This window comes from Haliotis cracherodii, unplaced genomic scaffold (assembly GCF_022045235.1).
Source record: "Haliotis cracherodii isolate W230 unplaced genomic scaffold, xgHalCrac1.p SCAF_7, whole genome shotgun sequence".
Taxonomy (NCBI): Eukaryota; Metazoa; Mollusca; class Gastropoda; order Lepetellida; family Haliotidae; genus Haliotis; species Haliotis cracherodii.
Genome location: NW_027266330.1, coordinates 16029670 through 16055590, shown reverse-complemented (window position 1 = coordinate 16055590; position 25921 = coordinate 16029670). Strand labels below are relative to the sequence as shown.

The following is a 25921-nucleotide window of genomic DNA, read 5'->3' as shown; positions in this document are numbered from 1 at the left end:
CTGAAATCCCTTTTACCCTGTGTCAATTCAAAAAGCCGCACGCTTTTTCTGAGTCAATGAAAGGCAATTGACATAGCACAAGTTAAATTCAGCTCTATCGAAGTGTGTTTTTCTATCAATTTAGAATTTGTTTTAATTCTTTTACAATGTCATATTACAACATGTTGGTAAGATAAATTCGTTGTAGCAGGATCACTTGAGGTACATGGTACAACTAACCCTTCCTTAATTCTGTCACTGCATATGTTTGTAGTCATTGTTGGTTCAAAGGTGGCCCGTCTGATAACGAGATAATAATATTCTTTTCCATACATTTACCATTGTTTCTATAACATATGTTTTAAACATGAACTAACCGCCATGATGTAAGATATAATATCGCCAATGACAATGGCCTCAGTAGATTCATGTGTTAAATGCCTCTATACTTAATATATTGCAACATAGCACAATGGCCTGCTGTGTTTCATGAAGCTTGTGTTATCTCTCCACCTGTATTGTCAGTATTGAACCACACCCAACATCACCTGTTGTCACGGGACACTCACTTCCTTGTTTCAAAGTCCACACATTTATGACCTACCCAGGGTGTGTGGAGAGGTCTGGTAGTCAATATCAGGCTTAAGGCAATCTATTTATAGGATTGAACGATCAAATACCAGCCTTGTTGCCAGGACGTTAGGAACTGTTCTTATGTATTCATACACAATGTTAACTTAGTGTTTTGATATAGCCAAGTAATCAGTGTGACATTATTTTTTGAAATTATTAAAGAATAAGAGTTGCAAAATGGGTCCGTAGATTCAAAATCTCCAGAACCTCTACAGCCTCACATTTAATTCATCACATGATAGTTTTGCCAATCATTTTCTTATGCTCAGTATAATGGAGTCCTCAAGGTTGATCAAAGATGGTGAGTAAAAGGCGACTATGCTTGTCGTAAGAGGCGACTAACGGGATCGGGTGGTCAGACTTTGTTGATGCATGTCATCGATCCTAATTGTGTGAATCGATGATCATGATGTCAATCACTGGATTGTCGGGTCCAGACAGTCGTTCGTCATACAGCTGAATGCGACATTAAACAAAGATGGTGATACTGATTCTCACTTTCTTACATTATTTTATACCAATCGACTACACTGGGGAAACAATGAGATCTCATCCCAGGCTCTGGGATGTTATGATAGTTCCCTATGTCTGCTGGACATGACATTACATTGCCTACTACTTCTCAATAAGGGGGGGGAGAGAGAAAAACAGTTGAAGCATGGCTTATGGTTATGATAACATCAGGCAGGACCTGTCACACAGTTCACTCAACTGAATCATTCATGTCGCCTATATTACCATCTGCTGTGTTGAAGTCAAGGCTGATATTCAGGTAGTACCTGCAGTGTTAATTATGGGGATACTTCAGGTTTACTGCTCTATTTCTTGAATTTAGGGAGCCCTTACAGGGAAGCAAACGAACCAAGATCATCAACCAGTTGGCATCTTAATAACATATAGCAATACCCTGAAAATGTTGGAAATTCCTACCAGACATTTATGCTTTATGTTACATAAAATTCCGCAAAGAAAATGTAGATGTTAATCAAATGATTTATTTGTATTGGCCTTGATGGTGTCGTAACATTGACGTCACTGTACAGACATTGTGACATGCTTGAGAGCTGGTAAAGCCTGGCATGAATGCGTCTTTATTTTTGGCCTAGATATCTTCTATTGATTGGGTGTTGGGTGGAGGTATGTTTGTATGGAACATTTGCTTAGTCATACAGTGAGTTCGTGACGTCTGGTTGTGTACATGGAGTCTTGGTAGATCACCTTATTTTGAAGCTATGATGGTTTTATCAAGCAGGATATACACTTAAGTGGTTTGTGGATTGACAGACATTGTCTTAGTGGATTACTTGTGTGCTGTGTTGGTTGATATGGTAAAGACAATGAAGAACAAGCCAGCCATTCGACATGCAGCCATTCGACGTGTATCAGATGACCAAAACAGATCCGTTAGCAAGGTACATAGAGTTTAGGCATACATATCGCTAGTTCATTTTACAGGGAAGTAGGATTGGTTTTCTAGGGAATTAGCTTGAATAGTGGCATTACAGCCCTCTAAGTAGCAACCATTTTGGTGGCCCAATGGGACTTAAATCTATGCTGGGCAACCTAAATTTATCTACTGCTCGCCACTTGGCAACCTAAAAGTAAACATAACTTGCGACAATATCTGTTGGGTCCTAAAATCTGGTATTTGGCTAAAATATTCATATAAGAGCCACTCGGCTCCCTAATAAAAAAAGAACTTAGAGGCCTGTGGCGTAGAGTATGAAATATAAGACTTAGGCACTCTCTGAAATATTTAACACTTGTTTAAGCTTGCTTGAGACAAGTGTCTACTATTGTGCCTGTTCTGTCAGCACTTTCATACTGTTTGTAGTATGGACAAAGTATTTTCATTTCTTATGAAGGGGCTGATTATCTCATTATGATGCAAATTTGAGTTTTGACATCTCTATACAAAGGGACAGTCAACATGGGCTACTGACGCGGGGCTGCCGACTGTCATGTGTAGACATGATAAACATTATGTAGCAGTGTTACATACAGAGGTCCAGTTCACCAAGAGTTGTTTGTGGTTGCTTGCTGTCCTGTTATGAGTCTCTGTGCTAAGGGTTTTTTGTTGTTAATTTGGCTTTTTCGGAGCTGTGTCTGCCCGGTGAGAGGTGAGTGAGTTGGGTTTAACACCGCTTTTAACAGTATTCCAGTTATATCACGGCATGTCAGCTTAATGTAGGAGGAAAGCCTGAAGTGATGCAGGTCCCCTTCGTTTACCACTTCAGTGAAACCCAAAAGCACGGGTATGATGCTGACAAATCTAGAAACATAATTGGTGCGAACTGTGATTCGAACCCACAATCAAAGGATTCTGGCATGCTCAAGGGACGCAACACTGCACAGCGAATCATGGTGCCTAAGACGACTGGGCCACCCGTGCCACGCCTGGGGAGAGGAAAGTTTGTGACTCAAAATATCAGTCAATCAGCAGTGATATAACTGGAATGCTGTATCATCCTATACTCATCCCATTCTCAATCTGGGGCCTAGTGGTTAAAGCGTTCGCTCGTAGCGCCGAAGACCTGGGTTCGATTCCCGACATGGGTACAAAGTGTGAAGCCCATTTCTGGTGTCCCCCGCCGTGATATTGCTGGAATATTGCTAAAATCGGAGTAAAACCATACTTAAGACTTAACGGGGGTTTCTTATAGGATTATGTTTATTCAACCGTATGCATAACTTTATTGAAGAGACTATATGTCTCAGTGATCATGGGTCTGAATCCTGGTTCGCTCTGATTGTTTTTAGTTTTTTTGGCACCATACTCGTGGATTTTGCCTAAGTGGTAAATGTCTAAGCCCTGCATTCATCGGGATTACTGATTACTGACTTACTCCCTCATTGAACTCAACTGCACTCCTTCCTGAGGTAGGATAAACAGTATGAATGTCCTGTTTATGGTGTAAATTCAGTTACATTTGACAGATAAAGGATGAATCAGTGATTTGTCCCCATTAACCAGTGACAGTGTAGGATGTTAGTTCACCCTGATCACATCAGTGTAGTCATCAGTCAACAAACATCAGGATTAGGGCTGGGACAGTACACCAACTGTGCGATATGATACCTTGCTCGCAATTCGATATGTATCGCGATACTTGCATGTGCTCTTATAATCTTTGGCGCGCAAGCTGTCCTTTTCATAGACAGGATAGCTAAATACCTGGCACACTGACGAGGATTTGCAGTTGGCAGTGTCAAGTATGGCGCAGTGGATGAAAATATTTACGTTTTTACTACTGGTGTAGTCAGTAAATCAGTATTTTTTTTACTTACTCTGCGACTGATCGATACTTGCATCAAAAAGTAAAAAAACAGGATCTGCAGATGCATCAGTGAATCTTGTCCCATTACTAACCAGGATTTACTTCACGGATAGTCTGCCAACTTGACAAGAGTAGACTAGTAGGGCTACTGGTCTGCTAGTCCAAGACTTGTGAAAATCTTGAAAGATATGTTGTTTTCTCCCAAAATGTTGATATCTTACATGAGCTACAGGTCTGAAATGTGATGTGAACTTGTTGGATATGACCAGTCACTGGTTTATAATCAGTCTTTATCATATACCTATCAATGATATGAGGCAAAGATCGATATTTGGGCTTATCGTTGATGGGAAGAAAAATTAACAATTATCGATATGAAAATTGTGTCATCGATAATATCTTGCATAAATTATTGTGATGAAATAAAGTTTAGATTTACCAATAAGGACTTGTTATTGTCAATGATGTCAACTGATGGAGAGTAACTATTTTTGTTACGTCTTAAATGTCCACAAAGTAATCCAGGTTATATTGTGCCACCACTCATCAGCGGAGTGAAATATGTTGATTTCTTTTCTTTGGATTTTTTCTTTCTTCATATTTGTTCAAAGCTACTTCTCTGATATTTATCGATAATTGACAGATATTGAGTTAACAATTATTGATCTCTATGATAATTATCGATAGCCAGCCCTATTTTATTTTGCATGTGCCAACATGGAGAAGGTCATATCACAGGGGGTGTCGTAACCAGACCTGTATTACATACCCTGCTGGGCTGATACGGCTTGTCAATGCATTTTAAATCAGTCAGAGGAAGTCAGAGAACTAAGACTAGAAAGACTGCAGCTGGGGTAGCCAAGTAGTTAAGGCATTTCTTATCCGCCTAAGACCCATGTTTAATCCCTCAAAGCCAGCGGACCAGCTGGTGCATCAGATGCACCTGGTTGTGTCAAACATGGGAAGTGGTTACATTGTAATTTTAAATACCGAGTGTCTGTTTAGAAGGCAATATAATGTTAAATCAACTCCTATGTCTTTTGAGTTAACAATTATTGATCTCTATGATAATTATCGATAGCCAGCCCTATTTTATTTTGCATGTGCCAACATGGAGAAGGTCATATCACGGGGTGTCGTAACCAGACCTGTATTACATACCCTGCTGGGCTGATACGGCTTGTCAATGCATTTTAAATCAGTCAGAGGAAGTCAGAGAACTAAGACTAGAAAGACTGCAGCTGGGGTAGCCAAGTAGTTAAGGCATTTCTTATCCGCCTAAGACCCATGTTTAATCCCTCAAAGCCAGCGGACCAGCTGGTGCATCAGATGCACCTGGTTGTGTCAAACATGGGAAGTGGTTACATTGTAATTTTAAATACCGAGTGTCTGTTTAGAAGGCAATATAATGTTAAATCAACTCCTATGTCTTTTAACATATTAATCAAGACATTTTTGTTGTGTATTATTCATAATGTAATACACGGTTTAAATTAGGGCAAGCATTGAGCCGAATGTATCTGGCAACTACCAACTGGGTAGCAGTATGTAAATAAGGGCGGTACTGTGAATGTAATAAAAGATATTGATATACGTATTGGACTCATTTCTATGCCTGTGTGTGACAAAGAGGTGTGGAGTGCATGTAGCATATAAAAACGGTGAACCCCGTCTCTTGCCCAGGCCAAGTCAGTACTACATATGTGACACAGTGTTTTATTATCTGAATGTGTATTGATATGTCTTTGAAGCCAGCAGTTATCGACAGTCATACAAGGAATATTCAATTGTAATTGAATTGTTCTGCAGGTGCAGAATTCATATAGGGTTCAGCAGATGTGTTTTTTTCACATACATTTCTTTTGTTTGGAGACTTAAGTGTCATTGCAATATTTCATGGTCCTAAAGGACGTTTGTAAGATCACTAAAAACAATTTCTCTTCTATTTGTAACAATTATTCAGTCCTTTTTGTCATTTGTAAAATTAATCCTGAACTGACATTTTACATATTTTAGCTAACCAGTTAATGATTGTCAAACAACTTAGGGATGGTCCTAATTCATTTTAAATGGCTTTTGACTAGTGAACTAACATTTGTCAAACTCAGGCAAGAGGATTATTCAATAAACTTGCTAAAATTGTGTTTATCAATCTAGAATTAAAATTACTCACAGGATCTGCTTGAATTGACTAAACTTTTGAATAGGATGGTGAGATAGCTTTGTGGTTAAGCGCTTGCTGGCTAAATTATTTAAATTCTATAATTCGAACCTGTCTAAAATAGGTCTTTATAAAACCAACTCCCAATTTTTTGCCAAAATCAAATATGTTTGAAATATATTTGTTTTTGTTTTTTTACCTACCAACCCTCCCAAAAGCTGAATCCTGGCCTTCTTTCATTGAATGAAAATAATTGCTGAAGATTTTATAGAACCAACTTTTCTTATGATAAGCATAGAAATTAAGCACAAAGTCCTTTAGTCAGTTTATCTAAAGATATTGTCATCGCAAGTGGTGAGCCTGTCTCGTCTATGTTCTTCCCTGTTATCATATGTCGACAAGCTGACAGAAAGCTAAGCCATGTCCTACATAACACCCAGAAAGTTACTATATTGGTTTCAAATCCTGCATGTGTTTATTACCACCGTACAATCCCATATTACAACATTCACACGGCAACGGTCCATGTGAGACGACTGGGTGTGGTCAATGTTATTTCTGTCTCTGACCCGTATCCCTAGTTAATATATAACATACACAAGGTAAACAAACATGGCCGCCAGCAGCCGTGACAGGCTTTGTGCATTAGTGTTGGTGGGGAAGTGGAGTTGGCACTCGCTCACAAACAGAGCATCTCCACATTAGACTGGATTAGCGGTTACAACAAACATGGCAGATCAAATATTAGAACGTGACACAGACAGGGATAATCAATTGTTAGAAGATGATAAATAAGTCATCACCTCATGATTGAAAACTCTGTTGCTGGTGATTGGGTCTATAAATTTGTTTTGTTCAGGCTAAGAAAAAAAAAAAGTTTTGGTTCTCAGGCACTGCCCGCATCATCATAAAGTTTGCTGCATGATTAGTTTTTATTCCCATTTTCCAAAAAACAACAGCAAAATCTTTGAATATTCCAAGTCCTACTGTATCAAATGCTGTCTAATAGTATTATATTCATCAAGGAATACATTTATGTAAGGAGGCCCTTTGCCAGGTAGATTGCACATAACTGTTTCTTTGGTTCCATACAAGCTCCAACCCCCCCAGAATACATTTTTTAAAGAAACACCGCCTGCCCGTACTTTTCAAAAGCCATTGCCTGAGAACCAATTCTTAAATTTTTTTAAGCCTTACATGCATGCGTTTGTGGAATTTATTGAAACTTTTGACACACATGTATGTTGTTTCATCCCAAGATTTATGTGAGGATGGTTTCATACATGGGCCATCATATGAAAGTCAGAAAAAGAGGTGAAATGTTTGTTAATGTGAACATACTGAATTTCAATTTTATATTCTAGAATTCTTCTAGAAGCACTTTATGACCCTGTGTGGATCTTTGGTTCCACATCTCTAAACACATGCCTCTATGTAGATGGTGTCAGACTGGCCAGTTCTCCACACAGCATGAGGATATTACCCCAAACACTTTCTCCTGGACCAATGTTGTGTGTGACTATTTATAGCAAGGCGTGAGGTAGTAGCATGCTTTCATGTGTTGGAGGGGTTGGATGGTTTGTTGTCGTGATCTGCCTGACCTTCCTTCATTGTTGGTCTCTTTCATTGGCAAATGTTAATGTATTATTGTGTTGGTGAAATAACAGTGCCGAAATAGCAGTGGAAATTGATATGGCCACTTGCTAGTGGCTACTCTGAATGTAATGTAGGAAACAGAGCTTGTTTGGTGGTTCCACATGTGGTGGGAGTTAGAGTGAGAGGTGGTTGTGGTTCTTGGAGGGAAGTCAGTTGTAGATAGACTAGATTCCATCTCTCATCATCCATCAGCTCTTCTTGGGTGGGGAGGTGGCACCGTGGTGGCCGACCCGAGCTATGAAAGGCACTTTGTCTCGGCAGAGTTAAACCCCTTAGTCATGCCAGATACTTATAATCGTTGTTTCGAATCGTATATTTGCCATGATTGTCACATGATTGTTTCTTGGTTTGTCATCACCATACTTATTGATTCCACAAAAGAGTTGAATGTTGAAACTTCAGACTTTCCTTAGCGTCAAGTTGATATGTCATGCCATGATATGACTGGAATACTTTTCAAAGTAGCACAAAACACAACATACTCATTCACTCGTATTGCTTATGAATCCCAATAATGGAGGTCACAAGTCACTGCAAAATGCTGTCGTGGGTTCGAATACATCAATCTCCTTGATGATCCTAAATGGTCACATCCATTCTTGTGGTTGAATCGAATGTATTCAACTAGCATCACTTTGGGATCTTCTCTCACATTGGGCTGACACGTCGAGATGTGACCACATTGTTAAAATGGCTTTAAGACCAACCTATAGACCAATGTCACTCTTTCCTATTGATGGCAGTTGAAGTAGAGCTAGGTGTTAGGACCTTTCCGATTGAGCTGAGACGATCGGTACTCCCATACTACACAATTGATAACAGGGCTGTAATGCAAAGACCGTTGCTTCCATAATTTTACACCGCCTTCTGACAGAGAATATTCAGTGCTAAGAGGATCGTAACTCAATTTACTTCCACACTTTAACGTAGCTGTACGACAGTCGTAGTGTTAAGAATACTTTGAGGAATGGGTGCATGAAAAGATTTTATAACCCAGAAACAGACACATCCAGTAGGATGTTGGCAGAAGCAGTGCAAAGAAGTTCATGTTTCATCATTTTGTCGTCATAATTACTTGGCCGCCATAAAAACAATGGTGTGCAGTATTGCATTCTAGTTGGCTGCTTCAAGCTTCCAGGGCGCACTTAGACATCATGTTTTATAACAGTACTTTGTGACATGTTTATTTTTTGGAAGCTATGATAAATGTACTTCCTGACCCGTGAAGATCCGGGGTAGAATTGGTCTTCAGCAACCCATTCTTGCTGTAAAACAACAAACAAACAAACTTCCTGACACATTAATGTGACAAACAGAAGACGATGAACAGATGAACACACTTAATGCTCAATATGATTCACAGAATTAACCTGCGGCTGCAGAGAGTAAATAGAGTTAAAAAATATATGATGAAGTTGACATTTTCTGAGTTCACAAATGGATCAAAAGTACTCTTGTTGGCACACTTGAATTCCAAAGGGCACGCTGAAGCATTGAATATAGGTTTAAGGGGTCCTGAGATTCGGAGAATGTAGTAAAAATCCTCAAAGACTCAGTACACATAAGATCACAGTATTTACACATACTTCGTCTAGTCACAATTAGTACACATAAGATCACAGTATTTACACATACTACTGTCTAGTCACAATTAGTACACATGAGATCACACATACTACTGTCTAGTCACAATTAGTACACATGAGATCACACATTCTACTGTCTAGTCACAATTAGTACACATGAGATCACACATACTACTGTCTAGTCACAATTTGTACACATGAGATCACTCATACTACTGTCTAGTCACAATTTGTACACATGGGCTGCCTCAGTGCAGGTCTCCCTGGGGCTGGGACAGTCAGTCGGGACTGCCTCAGTGCAGATCTCCCTGGGGCTGGGATAGTCAGTCTGGGCTGCCTCAGTGCAGGTCTCCCTGGGGCCAGGATAGTCAGTCTGGGCTGCCTCAGTGCAGATCTCCCTGGGGCTGGGATAGTCAGTCTGGGCTGCCTCAGTGCAGATCTCCCTGGGGCTGGGATAGTCAGTCTGGGCTGCCTCAGTGCAGGTCTCCCTGGGGCTGGGACAGTCAGTCTGTAATCCAGTTTCATATCACGTCATGGAAGCATGCAATGTTCATTACATGACTAAGATATGTTTCATAAAAATAGTGGAAAGGTCATTGTCAGCAGGTCACTAAATTATGGCATAGAATTACAGCACTGTGAACCTTATAACACCCAACATTTTGGGAGGTGCAGGGTTCTGTGTAGGAAATAACCTCCTGCCCGTAGGTCAGGTACTGGTAGGTCTCTTTCGGGCTAGTATTTTCATCTTTTGCCCTAATCTGCTAATGGCCTGCAGTGATTTACTTGTCAGTATATGTGTCACCATCACTTGTAGTTAATAGTTCCGTTTGTCAGTAAGTTTCAACCAGCTACTCAGTGATGTTACACATTGATTTACAGAACCCGTAGCTTTGACATTGTGTACAGTGTTTGTAATGTATGGTCATACTGGTATGAAGTTAGACAATGTTGAGGGACTGCTGATTGTCTTTGCATTTCATTTTTATTCTTTAATTGAATGTATTTGAGCTACAGAATGAAAGTTTTCATGCTTATCAAAGACATACTTGTCAAGACTGAGTTCAAAAATGGTCCTGTCAATTTATTGTTTACAGAATTACGTCTTTCGATCCATGTTATTCGTGCAATCGGGGCAAGTTTTCTCAGAAACATCTGAAGTTAGCTTATCTAAAACATACTTATCAAGACAGAGTTATTTTTTCCGGAGAAAGGGCCTTTTGCGTGTATTAACTTCATATTCTATCATTTTTTCTGATCACAAAAAGAAGACCAAGTGCCTATCTCTTCTTAAGGCTTGATGGTGCTCTTTTATTATAGTTTATGTTCACTACCATATGAACAAATAAACTTCTAATATGCCTCATGGTGGTGGATAGAGATAAAATTGATAAAAATGGTTTTCTTTTTATTCTTTAATTGGAAGTATTTGAGCTATTTCCTTCAACATTGACTCAAATATGATGCAAGGCCCAGTGGTCATTAGTTAGACTTACATAAGTCTATAAGGCAATAATTATTAGTTATTAGTTGAAATCTTAAGTCGTCCCCAGAAAAGACTGGCGTTCTACAAACTGTCTCAGCTTACTTGCCTGTTTTAAGGATAGAATTACTACCCATCCATGGACTTTCTTTCAGTAATTTTCTGGAGCAAGGCTAGACTTTTGCTTACATTTTCTTAAATGTGTTTTTCCTGATGGCAGTCTGGCAGTTGTTTTGTTTCACATACTGATAAGGGAGGTGTGTGATTGGTGGACAGTTCTACATGTTCATGAAATTTTGAATTTTTATTTCTAAAAATTCAACTTACTTTACATATTCTTGGGGAGTTTTGAAAAGTGATCTAGCGCACTTATACTTGTACACTTATACTTTATTAATTTATCGTTTCACATTCACAGTAAGCTACACATTGCAGGCCATGACAAGATGCCTGGCCCAAGATAATGTTTTCCCCAGGAAATATGTTGTTTACTGATAAGGAATCATCGTATTGTTGTACACCTCGCAGTGGAAGATGGTGACAGACGCTATCTGTAGGGAAGGGACTTCATACAAACTCATGAATACATCGGCAAACATGAGACCAGAGTCAACGTTTTACGAACCATTGATGAGAATATGGTATTTTGTTCACGTACACCTTAAAACAGACTACATACCAATCTATACTATTCAAAAGAAGTTAAGGACTGTTGTTAATTTGTCATGCCATAACAGATTAACTATAGTAATTTGAAAGAATCAAAGTTTCATGCTAGCTTTGACAGATAAACTATAATAATATGAAGATGAAAGAATCGAGTGTTCCTTAACTTCTTTTGAGTAGTATATGTACATCATATACATGATACATTTCATTCAGTAAGCACGTTTACTTGTGTGTCGACTTAATATCAAAAGTTAGATTTAATTCCAGGCACTTATTCATAAATGTATTGTTGTGGACATTGTGAAGTCGACAGTACGTAAAAGATTGCTTGTATCTCTTCTGTGAATGATTCACAAATGAATCCACAAATATTTTCCTTTGTTATCAATACTGCATTTCAGTATGTTGACAATCAGGCCTTGGTGAAGAGACTGCAGCAGGGGTGTGTACTAGCTACCACACAACTGCTTGAATAAATGCAGTGCATGCTTGCGTCAATGCAACCAGTCCAATATTATCCACCACCTGCATCTGCAGTGACGCAACACTAAGAGCCAACCTATTCATGGTATTGTTCAAACGCCATTCAACATGTAATGGTGTTTTTGTGGAGGGTGTACAGCTAATGGTTGTGGAATGCACTGGGTACACAATGGGAGAAGTCACTATCACTATCAACTGAATCTTGATTCATTGTGTCGTCCTTAAGTGCTTCCTTATGTGTAGATCAGGAGCTCAGAGATGATGTTAAACTTTATCTTAATTGAAGGACAAATTGAAATATCTTAATAACTAGGCCATCGCTGGAGTAAGACCCGCTTCTACCAGGATAAGCTGAGTAAATATACCACACCTCATGCATTCATATCATAGGTGTCCCACTGTTGTAAAACTCGACATTCCATAGCAGGATAAAGCTGGATCTTTATGACATACCAGGGTTCGATAGTAGTCTGCTAAGTCAACTTCAGGAAGGAGCTACCACTTTTACTTTTAAGGCAGTTTGCAACTCTGCAAATAGAAATTAATTTCTAACCCAGATAACCAGCTCCATCGTACTTTGTGCCATTAGGGACAAGTGCCATGGCCACTGTTCATGTAGGCCCAGAAGTGAAGGGGTCCTTGCCATACTTGGAGTTCAAGACTAAGAGGTCCCTAGCTGGAAAAGCCATGTGGGGATTCCGGGTTAGAATTGGTCCCCGACTACCAATGCTGGTCATAAGAGGCATCCAAATGGATTCGGTGACTTGGTTGAGTGAGTCGTCATACCCTGACAGTTGACTGTCAAAATATCAATCACTGGATTGTCTGGTCCAGACTCAATTACTTACAGGTCACCCTCATATACCGTGTACAGGGGGGTCGTCTTATACGTGAGGTCGCCTTATGCACAGCGATATACGGTAGCTGGAATACTGCTGAGTGCGGCGGTAACCAACCAACAAAGAAACATAAGGAAAGGACCTGAAGCACCCCAGGACTCCCCTTCATTTTGAACACTGATTGTGGTGGAATATATCCATACAACATGATTCCGTAAGGCCAGCATGTTACATAACATGGATGAGTGAGTGAGTTGGGTTTAACGCCGTTTTTAACAGTATTCCAGTTATGTCACGGATAACATGGATGAAAGTGTGCTGGTATAATCTATCTTTAGCTCGTGCAAAGCATTTGCCTGTTTTGTTTGTTTGTTTGTGTGTTGTTTAATACCACACTCAGCAATAGTCCAGCTATATGACAGCGGTCTGTAAATAATTGAGGCTGGATCAGACAATCCAGTGATTGACATCATGAGCATCGGTCCACGCAATTAGGATACGATGACATGCATCAACCAAGTCAGCGAGCCTGACCACCCAATTCTGTTAGTGGACATTGTGTTTGTCCTGTGGCCTATGAAATAGTCTTTCTCTTTTCTTGTCTTTGTTGCATGTAAGTATCGAGAACTCTATAATGCTTTGGCAATGTATGGATGTATATGGATTTGCCTGGTCGTCCTCAGTCCCTCAACTATAAACATTTGGATTGAACAAATATTATTAATAAGGTGTTGTTGTTGATCGTCAGTTTGAAGCTCTGTTGTTTGAACGTTTGATCATAGGAAGGATAGCACTGTCAGAGTACAGTAACTATACAATTTATGAGCTCAACCCTCAGCACTGACTCACGTTTGCTATGAGAAAACCCAATAGACTCAACTCCCAGGTATGAACATAATGAATATCATGGTTGTATCATTGTCAGGATGGTTATATCATGGTTGTTGTCGTGTGGAGCAGGGGCTAATGTAGTTTGAAAGCCTCCACCCTGTGGTCTCAATATGTTCAGGGGGAACTAGTCATATGTAAAGTGGGCACGCCTACTGTTGACAATCTGTGCTGACAAGGGGGTCAGTGTCATTGACGGCCAGGTAATATCTTTAGTGCAATGTTCATGTGTATTATTAGGATCTTACTCAGAGATAGTCTACCAGTTGAACAGGAATATTGTAGTAAATATAGCCGTTAGTTTCAGTGGAAGAACATTGAGTGATTGAGTTTGGATAGATGTCCCTTTGGACAGCATTTCGGTTGTATCACACTTTGTCAGTCAGCATTTAAGAGAGACGGATTGTGTCAGGTTATGTGAGAGGAAAGCATGATGAGATGCAGGTCTAGATGGTTGCCACCTTGGTGTGAAGCCCACTGCACATGCTGAGAAAACAAAAGTCCATTATGGGATCCTGGTGCACTTAAGGGATGCAACTCCAAACAACTGGCCACCTGTTCACCGAAGGACAGAAATATGTTATTCAGTAAAAAATCCTGTAGGCGTGTAATTTTGAGGTTTGTTTGTGATGATGCATGATTTTCGTTCCTTTCATTGGTGAAGTCATGTGATGGTTTTCCTCTGGACGGGACTTCCTGACCGTCATGTCTCATGTGTTGCTTGTCTGAATCATATCTGGATAACATCTGTCAGACATGTGTCAGTAGGATGTTTTGTTGTTTGTTATTCATTGTTTGTTATTTGCTGCACTTCCTGGGGTATGATGGCAGTCTGTTATAATCCAGTGATTGACATTGTGGGGATCGATCACAACAATTGGGATACGATGTCTAAGTCGACCAAGTAACCCGAGCCTGGCCACCCAATACATTTAGTTGCCACAGGCATTGGTTGCAGGGACCTCTTTCTTTACCCAGAATCCCCCACAGGCTAGCAGTGTCCGAGGTCACAAGCAAACAATGGTGTCTATAGCAGGTGACATCTTCTTAACCCCAAATGTTGTGATGTATGTTTTTTTGTGTGTCTTTGGAAATGATATCCTAAGATCAGGTGGTCAGGCTCGCTGACGTTATTGATGCATGTCATCGATGTTCATGATGTCAATCACTGGATTGTCTGGTCCAGACTTATTTATTTACAGACCGCCGTCATATAGCTGAAATATTGCAGGGTGCGGTATTAAACAACAAACCAACAAACACACAAGCATGATGGTGGAAATGAAATAGAAAGACAAATTGACAAACAAAATAATGTAGCCGGGTGAGAGGTGTTCAGCATCTTAAAAGTCACCACCTCTTTGTAAACAAAACAGTCAGGCAGTTGTCCTCAGCTTCAGTTTTAGAATACAATGGGTCAACTGACTCAATGGCCTTGAAACTGATGGGCCTCACAGATGTAAAAACTGTATGGCTAGGGGCCCCATATTGCCCAGAAATAAGGGGTATAGTCATTGGTGTAAGGCGCCTGGCAAATTGAAGCACAGCTCCTCAGCGTTTATGATCTGCAGTAACCTCCTGAAGGGCAGAACTGGAGGAACAAGGCAACCAGATTATTTGTGGACATGATACACACTACGAATACAGATTGAGCAGATAATAGCTGGCAGCTAGACACATCACGTGATATTCCAATTTATATTCGTGGTGTTCCCTGTCCTGATACCCTTGAAGCATGTGAAGTGAAATTATGTCTCATTTTGAAATTCCAAATGATGTCAAGCTCTGTAGAAAAATCCCCAGACTGCTGACTCGGTCTGATGACCTGGTTCCAGCATACCCTGATAAGATGGCCACTTGAATGTAGCATTGGGACAGATAGGTGGGACTTAACTATGGCAGGTTGTGGCAAATTGTCTAACTTGTGACGTCTTCATAAGGATTATGGCTGGACCATAAAGTACTGATTTTTGGCCCTTGATACCGACAGTAGATGAGCTGGCTTTTTTAACATTTGACTCATTTTTCTGGTTGGTGGAATGAAAAAAACATTGACTATCATTTTTCTTTTTTTTAGAGTAAAAAACATGTCTGGCCTTAGCTTCCTTCACTCATTTCATGTTGTGTGTTGCAGGGTAGAGGAGGAACCATCGACCCAGAGGAACGGTTTACGAAGCTAGAGAAGATTGGCAAAGGTTCATTTGGTGAAGTGTTCAAAGGAATTGACAATGAGACAAATCAGGTTGTGGCTATCAAAATAATTGACTTGGAAGAAGCGGAAGATGAAATTGAGGACATTCAGCAGGAGATTATGGTGCTGTCCCAGTGCGACAGCCTGTTTGTTACCAAATACTATGGCTCCTATCTCAAGGTAGGTACCCCTTGCTGTTGTGTGGTGGGCAGGGTTCTGTACAACTGAAGCCGTGGGGAGCAATGGGAGATGTATTGGATATGGGACTCGGGACATTACTTGCTTGGGATGTAAACATACAGGTGAGAGGGTGACGCGCAAGTGGGAGATGTATTGGATATAGACTCGGGACATTACTTGCTTGGGATGTAAACGTACAGGTGAGAGGGTGACTCGCAAGTGGGAGATGTATTGGATATAGGACTCAGGACATTACTTGCTTGGGATGTAAACGTACAGGTGAGAGGGTGACGCACAAGTGGGAGATGTATTGGATGTAGACTCGGGACATTACTTGCTTGGGATGTAAACGTACAGGTGAGAGGGTGACGCGCAAATGGGAGATGTATTGGATATAGACTCGAGACATTACTTGCTTGGGATGTAAACGTACAGGCGACAGGGTGACCCAGAAACCTGTGTTGTAGTCCTCGTCACTTAAAATAGAATCACGATATATCGCTGTTAATAATCAAGAACATAGCTGCACATCTGCTAATCAAGTGAAAGCAAGCCAACACAATACTAGACTTTATCTAATAAGAGGAGACTTGCTCCCGCGTGTGGTGGATAGAGTGTCTGCCTGGAGACCGAAAGGTCGGTGGTTTGATTGCCTGGACGCTTCATTCCAAAAGACTTTAGAGAGATGGGACTTGTTGTTGCCCTGGTCGGCCACCACTAATGACTTCACTTCTATTTCAGGGCTCAAAGTTGTGGATCCTTATGGAATACTTGGGCGGTGGATCCGCCTTGGACCTGATGAAGGCTGGACCTTTCACAGAAAATGACATAGCAATCATCATTAGGGAAATTCTTAAAGGATTAGATTACCTTCACTCAGAGAGGAAATTACATAGAGATATTAAAGGTAACAAGTTCCTGACTTTTAAACTTGTTGAAATTCTTAGGCCAGGGCAAAATGTGTGTGGGACATTCATCTCTCCACAATTGTCAAAAAAAGGAAGAAGCTTTTGTTCTGTCATGGTTGATACCAAGAAATCACAAAAGTATCTAGATATTCAGTAATTCCAAGTATCAAATAAATTGTTGTTACCCAGAACAGAATTTTAGCCCAACTGAAGTGTTTGGATTATTGAGGTTCTGCTGTACATGTAAAGGTAATCAATTCCCTGCAGTGGTCTATGTATGTTGGAAACTGAAGTGTTTGGATTATTGAGGTTCTGCTGTATATGTAAAGGTAATCAATTCCCTGCAGTGGTCCATGTATGTTGGAAACTGAAGTGTTTGGATTATTGAGGTTCTGCTGTATATGTAAAGGTAATCAATTCCCTGCAGTGGTCCATGTGTGTTGGAAACTGAAGTGTTTGGATTACAGATATTCTACTGTATAAGGTAAAACAGTTCATGCAGTGGTCCATGTATGTTGGAAACTGAAGTGTTTGGATGACTGAGGTTCTACTGTATAAGGTAAAACAGTTCCTGCAGTGGTCCATGTTGACCACTTGTTGATGCCTGTCTGCTCTGTTTCAGCTGCTAATGTGTTGTTATCGGAAAACGGAGATGTGAAGCTTGCAGACTTCGGTGTAGCGGGTCAGTTAACGAATACAACCAATAAACGGCAAACGTTTGTGGGCACGCCATTCTGGATGGCACCAGAAGTCATTAAACAGTCAGCCTATGATACGAAGGTAAGTCTTCAGTGAGTCACCAACACAACATTGGACATTTTATTGTCCTACACTATTCTTTCATAAACAGTTGTCTGAGCGGCTGCATTTGGCTATGCAGAGTTGTGTCCCTTTGGCTTACCAGGAACCTAGTATCATGGGTTCAAATCCCAGATTCTCCCTGATTGTTTCTAGGTTTGTCGGCACCATACCTGTGTTTGTGGGTTTCACCAAAGTGATAAACGTCTAAGACCTGCATCACTTCAGACCTGCCATCCGCATTAAGCTGACATGCTGTAAACTGAAATGCTGCCCAAAGCGTTGTTAGACCTATCTCACTTATTTTGTAGTTACTGTGCATTTGCTTCTTTTCCAGGCTGACATATGGAGTTTAGGCATTACAGCAATCGAGTTGGCCAAGGGGGAACCCCCCAACTCAGACCTCCATCCTATGAGGGTCCTCTTCCTCATCCCCAAGAACAATCCGCCCCAGTTAGTGGGCAACTATAGTAGACAATTTAAAGAATTTGTGGAGCTTTGTCTGAACAAAGATCCAAACAATGTAAGTATTTGATCAGTTACTTTACTTGTATGTTTATTACTCCCACCACCTAAAAGGGGGGGGGGGCACGGGTGACCCAGGCACTGCGATTCGCTGTGCAGAGTTGCGTCCCTTGGGCACGCCAGAAACCTATGATTGTAGGTTCGAATCCCGGTTTGCCCCGATTATGTTTCTAGGTTGGGCTTTCCATCCACATTAAGCTGACATGCCATGATATAACTGGAATACTGTTAAAAGCGGCGTTAAACCCAACTCAATCTCACTCCAAGTGCACAGGACCAAGCTCTGTCTTGATGTTGATGACATTTTTCAATGAGTTCATACCAATGTTTTCAACTAGAAATAATCCAGCATGTTACTCTACTAGCTGAAATTTAACGGTCGTTAAACAGGAAGTGCATATTTCATTCTTCCTCTTGAGATAACTAAAGGTCAGGACTTTCTGTTTTTAAGTTATCTTGCATATGACTGTCTCTTCCCCCAACAGGAACTAGTATTCTTCAGAATGGATATGACTTTCTGATAAGGTAGCCATGGGGAAACTTGCTGTTTCCTGAACCACCAGAAGTGATGTCATTAAACTGAAAGTGTGTACTCAGTTTCTTGACAAGCTACCATATATTGGCATCTAAAATGCGACCGCCCTGTAGAAATCTTCCATATCAATGCTAATTTATACCCCTTGTCTGCAATGAGATCCCGTTGAAACACATAAGCAGAGCATACAGTCTGCCTACAGTCAGACTCCTGAACGCTGTGAAGACACGCTGTGTATAAATAACTCTTGAAGCCAGCATTAAAGCCAATATCCTCACTGCCGTGTTGCAGAGACCGTCCGCGAAGGAGTTGTTGCGGCATCAGTTCATGAGAAGAGCCAGGAAGACTGGCTACCTGGTGGAGTTGATAGACCGTCACAAGCGATGGAAGGCAGAACGGGCCAATGAAAGCGACAGCGACGATGACAGTGATGAGTGAGTTAGGCCTTGAACTGTTGTTTTTCCATAACTGTGATTTAATCATTTGAATGTAGGCAGTTAAATCTTTTATAATGGGAATCTGATAATGGGAATTAAAATGTGACTGTTTTAGCTCCGATAATGAGACACAGGGCTTGATCTTGCGACAGTCAGGCTAGTTTAGCTTCAGTAACGTGATCATGTGACTGTTGTAGTTCTGATAATGGCAGCGATGAAGAAGTCATGAAGGAGGGATGGATCATGACTGTGAAGGAAGCTGACAGGACATTGATGATGAATGGCTTGAATGAACAAGTAAGTGCAGATTGGGAAGATGTACACACCTCATGCTGCAGGGGAGGATGTTGCAGTGCCAACATCGTCCCCAGAGGAGGACGATGTAGTTGTGCCAGCATTGTGCCAGCATTGTGCCCCGGGGAGGACGATGTTGTGCAAACATTGTCCCCCGGGGAGGATGTTGTCATGCCAACATTGTCCCCCGGGGAGGACGATATGCTGATGTTGTCAATCTGGTGAGGATGTTGTAGTGCAAACATTGTTCATCGGGGAGGACGATGTAGTGCAAACATTGTCCCCTGGGGAGGACGATGTAGTGCAAACATTGTCCCCTGGGGAGGACGATGTAGTGCAAACATTGTCCCCTGGGGAGGATGATGTAGTGCAAAAGGCGGTAATGTTGTACACTCACAAGGCAGGGTTGATGTTGTGCACTGCTCACATGGGGAGGAGGAGCATAACCAAGATTACACCTGGTCAGAAAGTGAAGTGCATGAAATATGGCTGTGGGATTTACTTGCTTATCTCAAGTCCAGTAAGGACAATTCAAGACGTCATTTGTGACATACATGGGAAAGAAAGAAGCATCCAAGCAGTAGATAGGAAAATATAGATAGCCAGAGAAAGCATGAATATCTACATGCGCTGGTGTTCCGATTAATCATGATCCTTGGCCAATGTTAACGATTAAGGAAGTCCTTAGATTCAATTACAGTAGAGAGGGCCACAAGTATCCCTGTTAGTTTTGAATTTGCAAACACAGAACACACATGCACGAGAGGGTTTGGATGACGTAACAATGACTTGTGCACATTCTAACAGCAAGTGTGTGGGTGAAAGGTCAGACAGAATTTGTGTTCCCAGGAATTGTTCTACTAAGCATTTTTGTAGCTGTGACTGTTTTGAGTCCATGTAAAAGAACTGGAGTTACAAGAGTCAGCACTAAGAATGCCCGTGGAATGGGATCAGTTTCACATGGCCAGCTGAACTTGTGTCAGACTAGTGAACTTGCAACACAGGTTGCTGTGTGAGAGAATACTCGTGTTGAAGCTTGTACAGCAATGATTAACCACCATGGAATATATTGCAGCACACGAGAAGACAGGCATTAACAAGAGCTTGCTTCTCTTCACAGCATCAATGCTAATTGGGTTTTACTAGGGTAAAATTGATCTGTAATATCCGATGTCTGGTGATGAGGTGGTTAAAGCATTGCCTCGTCATGCCCCCAAACTGGGTTCGATTTACAAATGAGTGCAATGTGTCAAGCCCATTTCGGTGTCACCCACTGTAATAGTGCTGGAATATTGCTAAAAGCAGTGTAAAACCATACTCACTCACTGTCATAAGACCACTGGGTGATGATGTAGCCTAGTGGTTAAAGTGTTGGCTTGTCACACCAGAAACTCAGGTTCGATTTCCCGCATGGGTGCAATGTGTGAAGCCCATTCTTGATCTCCCCTGCTGGTACAGCTGGAATAATGCTACAACCGGGGTGAAACCAAACTCACTCACTCACATGCTTACAACACTACTAAAACTTGGCATCACAATGACCTCAGCTTATGACTAGTATTTGGGGAAGCGACAATTAAACAGCCAGTTGTGATGGGCTCATAGGGCAGGTTTGAAAGCTATGCTGTTCCTCAAGACAAACGCCAGTCAGACTGAATCACGTCTAGTATCTGACCGCTTGTTTTGTCAAAAAATGTCAACTTGTCCAGAGTTAGAAATCAGTTTTTATTTTTCACTCGTACACAAAAATGGAAATGTACCTTATTATAAAAGTGGGAGTCCAAAAGGAAAAGTCCCTAGTCCTTCCTAAATTGAAATAGTTTTGGATTTTCCCGGGAGGAACATGCAATGCCACCAACCTTACATCACGCATCATTGGTACAGTAGACATGTATGTAGATATTGCCAACAGGTGCTTGGAGATTCCCAGTATATCAACATCAACATGAGCAATGGCTAGTTAGTTTCTAGGGTTAGAGATAGCAGACCTCCATGTTTACGTTACCAGAGAATTGGACACAATGAAAATAGAGGAATAAGAATTAATATAAAACTGTGCTGAACATGTGGGATTATGATATCCACTACAATCTTTCTGGAAGTTGTTGTTAGATTATTAATTTAAATTATCATTTTCATTCATATTTAAGACAGAAATATCCAACAGCATTGCAAAAGAAATCTGATTTAGGACTAATTCTGAAATGCGATCTTCTTCTGCACGACTCCTGGAGAATGTCTGACTGTTGTGATCAGTCTCTATGTGTTCCTTGGCTCAACTGGCCATTTTGTTTGACTGCATGCATGCCTTGTGTTGTAGATGGCTCGTGTAAATAACCCAGTGCCTAAACGCCAGGCACCCCCTGTGCCATCCCCACAGAGTGACAATTCACTTCTCATTGAGGTATCCGACTTGACACCGAAGCGGTGACTCACTCACTCACTAACTCACTCTCTAAGTGCTCCCTCACTCACTCTAGCTGTTCAATTGCACTCCAACCTTGCTTCTTCTCGTTGAGTTTTACACTGAATATTATCTTTGTTTCTCACAAATATCTGTTGTTTTTTGTTGTCGTTATTTGTATGTTTTGTTTTTACTTCTTCTTTTTTATTCTTTTCATATTACTTATTTGATACTGAAAGTAATATTCACCTGTTAACAGAATCAAAGTCTATTTCTTTCTTATATTTGACATATTTCTTTTGAATATTTCAAGTTTGTATTCTAGATAGCGAGATGTTCCTAGATAGGCTGTACGTATTCACCTTCACAAACTCTCTTTTACTAAGAGTTAATTCATTTGGAAATTAATATCTGTCTCCTTGTCATTTAGGGAGAAAATTTAAGCCAAAGATATATTTGAAATCAAAGACCAATCCTTTTCAAGTGTTTTTGTTTAGACACGAATGATGGAACGAAAGTAATATGACCTGTGAGATTCAGTGTTAGAACTGTGTCAAGGTACCCCGATTGTGTGTCAACATACCCCAATGGCGTGTCAACGTAGCTTGATGGCGTGTCAATGTACCCCGATAGTGTGGATCGTTGATCAGAATATCAATCACTGGATCGTCTGGTCGATATTGTTATTTACAGACCGCCTTCATATAGCGGGAATACTGATGAATAACCATCAAAAAAACAAATCTAACACAAATATTTTTGAACTGACTAATGACTTTCATCAATACCTGCTAGATGAAGGGATTCAATGTATATAATAAAGATGCTGTCATTTTGAGTAGGATAAAAGTGAAGTATAATTCTGTGTGAAAAATAGATTTGCAAACCCTCTAAAGAAGCTCTGAAATACAAGGTAGGATATTGTCAAGTATGTCCTGATTGCTGTTGTAAAATGATATCGCTCGGATAACCACGTTGAAAGTGAATAAGGAATCCTAAAAGTACTTATAATTGATTTCTCAATTAAAGGCAAAGAAATTCCTATTTTTCAACTCTACTTCCAATCAGTAAATTGTAATAGATAGAGGAAGAGTGCCAGTTCTTTTTCTGGCTAAAAACATACTTTGTTTTTGCACAGTATGTCCCGATTAAGTACTGGCACAAGTTCTCTATCTTAAAGCACTGGCAAATCCTCGAGTTCCAAGAACAGCAGATTGTGCAAACTCACCATGCACATTTAAAGCAGATTACACGATTTCATATGAGCTGTATGGTTCCTTCAATCAAGTGTTTGTTGTTTGAGGCCTGTTATGCTAAAATATTCAAGTTTCACGAAGCATGAGAGTTGCACACCTCCATAAACTGTATACCTTTTGGTACGTCATCAGCATATGAATGTACCCCTCTTGGCCAAAATAGTGACCACCCATTGGACGAAAGTATTGGCCTGTGCTCTTATTCTGATTCCTAATCCACGACATGATGCTGTAGCCAGCTGGGGATATAAAACATTTGAATGGCTAATTGGTTGTTTTGAGTGCTGTGATTGATTCGAAAGAGTTTTTTGCTGTTTTCTCGAATTTACTCCAAACCAATATTTGAATGTTTCGACTTGATCCAAAACCATAAGATTTGATGACATTTTGTACTTTTTATCCGATAATTTAATTTTTGAAACGTTTTCACTTTTATCTGAAAATTATGACTATTAATGACTGTTTCAGCACTGATATTGTTAAAAAATCTGTATTATTCTACAGATTTGTGGTAGTATAGTGTACAAGCCTTAAAGGTGGTATAACATAATATTTCTGGCATACTGAACAGTTTTGTTTGGCTAGAGAGTTTGGTGGTAGTATAGCGTACAAGCCTTAAAGGTGGTATAACATAATGTGTTTGACATACTGAACAGTTTTGTTTGGCTAGAGAGTTTGTGAAGGATGAAGTGTGTACTAGCAGAATGATACTTGTTTTCCTACAAGATCTGTTGTAGTTTATTTTTAGTCTTCACAGTATCATATTTCACTTCATTTACCATCACTCAGATCACAAGATGAACAAACTAAACATTTAACTTTTATAGTCTCATTTATGATTTTCAAATTTGTAATATTCAGTAAATTTACAGTTGTTGGTTGACATGTGAGTGAATGATTTCATTTTGACAGTGAGATTTTTCTTTGAGACTTTTCAATTGGAGTTAAGTAAGCTAAGACAACAAAATATACACAGTGGAAAACAACATGTTAAAACACTGGGAAAAAGGAAGACTTCTTTCTGCTGCTTGTGTTATAAAGATAGGGTGTGTGAACAGGTGTGTGCACTTGGCAGAAATCTATGAGGATTTACATCGTGTGCACACCTGTTATGACGTTTGTACATACACGTAAACAATGTTGAAGTCGGTTCTTAAGTAAGTTGACAACCATTTCTTTTAGATTTGTTGGTGTCATTGAGTATCTGATATCTTGAAATTTCATTTTGAACTGACAGTGTTCAAACCAGAAAACATATTTCTGAAAGACTTATCCGATCTCATACTGTGCATTTCATCCTCCTCCTCCGGTCCTTGTGTCAAAATGATCCTAACAGCTTAGAAACAAACACCAGTCTGTTGTGAGACGGACACTTTACGTCACTGTAGAACTCTGTTGTGAGATAGACACAGATATCGTAAGTTCAGATATCAGTGTGTTGGATTAAGCTAACCCTGTATGTTCTGATGTTGGTGTGAGTGTTGGATTTAGCTTAACCCCATAAGTTCAGATGTTAGTGTGAGTGTTGGATTTAGCTTAACCCTGTATGTTCTGATGTTGGTGTGAGTGTTGGATTTAGCTTAACCCCGTAAGTTCAGATGTTAGTGTGAGTGTCGGATTTAGCTCAACCCCCGTAAGTTCAGATGTTAGTGTGAGTGATGGATTTAGCTTAACCCTGTAAGTTCAGATGTTAGTGTGAGTGTCGGATTTAGCTTAACCCTGTAAGTTCAGATGTTAGTGTGAGTGTTGGATTTAGCTTAACCCCCGTAAGTTCAGATGTTAGTGTGAGTGATGGATTTAGCTTAACCCTGTAAGTTCAGATGTTAGTGTGAGTGTCGGATTTAGCTTAACCCCGTAAGTTCAGATGTTAGTGAGTGTTGGATTTAGCTTAACCCCTTAAGTTCAGATGTTAGTGAGTGTAGGATTTAGCTTAACCCCATAAGTTCAGATGTTAATGAGTGTTGGATTTAGCTTAACCCCCGTAAGTTCAGATGTTAGTGTATGTGTTGGATTTAGCTTAACCCCCTTAGTTCAAATGTTAGTGTGAGTGATGTATTTAGCTTAAGCTCGTAAGTGCAGACGTTAGTGAGTGTCGGATTTAGCTTAACCCTGTAAGTTCAGATGTTAGTGTGAGTGTCGGATTTAGCTTAACCCTGTAAGTTCAGATGTTAGTGTGAGTGTCGGATTTAGCTTAACCCTGTAAGTTCAGATATCAGGAACCATTGCTCAGCTCCAGCTTCTAAAGTGTCTTCTACAGAGGAATTTCCCAGTAGATGAACAGTCTGCAGAAATTGCTTCCATGGAAGAAAGATTATTTATTCACTCAGAACAGAATAACTTCAGGTCAACATATGTTCCATATGCTCAAATCAAATGCAGTCTACAATTAACCAGAAACTTATTATCCAACTTACCCTTCATGTCATATTGTTTGATTTTGTTCTGTACATTTTGTTAGTATATCTCCTCATACTTCCTCTGTTATATTTCCCTCTTGAAATGACATCCGCTTGCAACACCTTACTTTGTTGTGTCTATTTACTGTTATAAAGGTTATGTTGTCTGTGTTTGTTTCCTAATGGCCTTCATAATGATCATTATGTTTAACCCAATGACAAATCTCTTCAAAATGATGGTCACTATGAATAGCCGCAAAATTGCATCCTAAAGGAATATTCAGTAATTGCTCTTTGAAACTACAAAAGCTAATATTGATTTGAATTTGAAAATTCAAAACA

General features: G+C 40.2%; 1 protein-coding gene across 10 annotated transcripts in view; it reads left to right on the top strand.

The window, feature by feature from the left end:
• LOC139447717 (serine/threonine-protein kinase 26-like) overlaps positions 1 to 25921 on the top strand; it is a 78446-nt gene that overhangs the window by 38556 nt on the left and 13969 nt on the right. For 6 of the 10 annotated variants that reach the window (XM_071229177.1, XM_071229176.1, XM_071229172.1 and 3 more), the window contains exons 1-8: positions 1771 to 2024; positions 15790 to 16026; positions 16768 to 16933; positions 17557 to 17714; positions 18070 to 18255; positions 19084 to 19226; positions 19427 to 19526; positions 21844 to 21927. In XM_071229177.1, the coding sequence (XP_071085278.1) occupies positions 1938 to 2024; positions 15790 to 16026; positions 16768 to 16933; positions 17557 to 17714; positions 18070 to 18255; positions 19084 to 19226; positions 19427 to 19526; positions 21844 to 21927 (1161 nt within the window). In that variant the 5' untranslated portion in view covers positions 1771 to 1937. Of the gene's footprint in view, positions 1 to 1770; positions 2025 to 15789; positions 16027 to 16767; positions 16934 to 17556; positions 17715 to 18069; positions 18256 to 19083; positions 19227 to 19426; positions 19527 to 21843; positions 21928 to 25921 lie in introns of those variants that run through there. The other 4 variants (XM_071229170.1, XM_071229169.1, XM_071229174.1 and 1 more) reach the window with 2 other exon arrangements.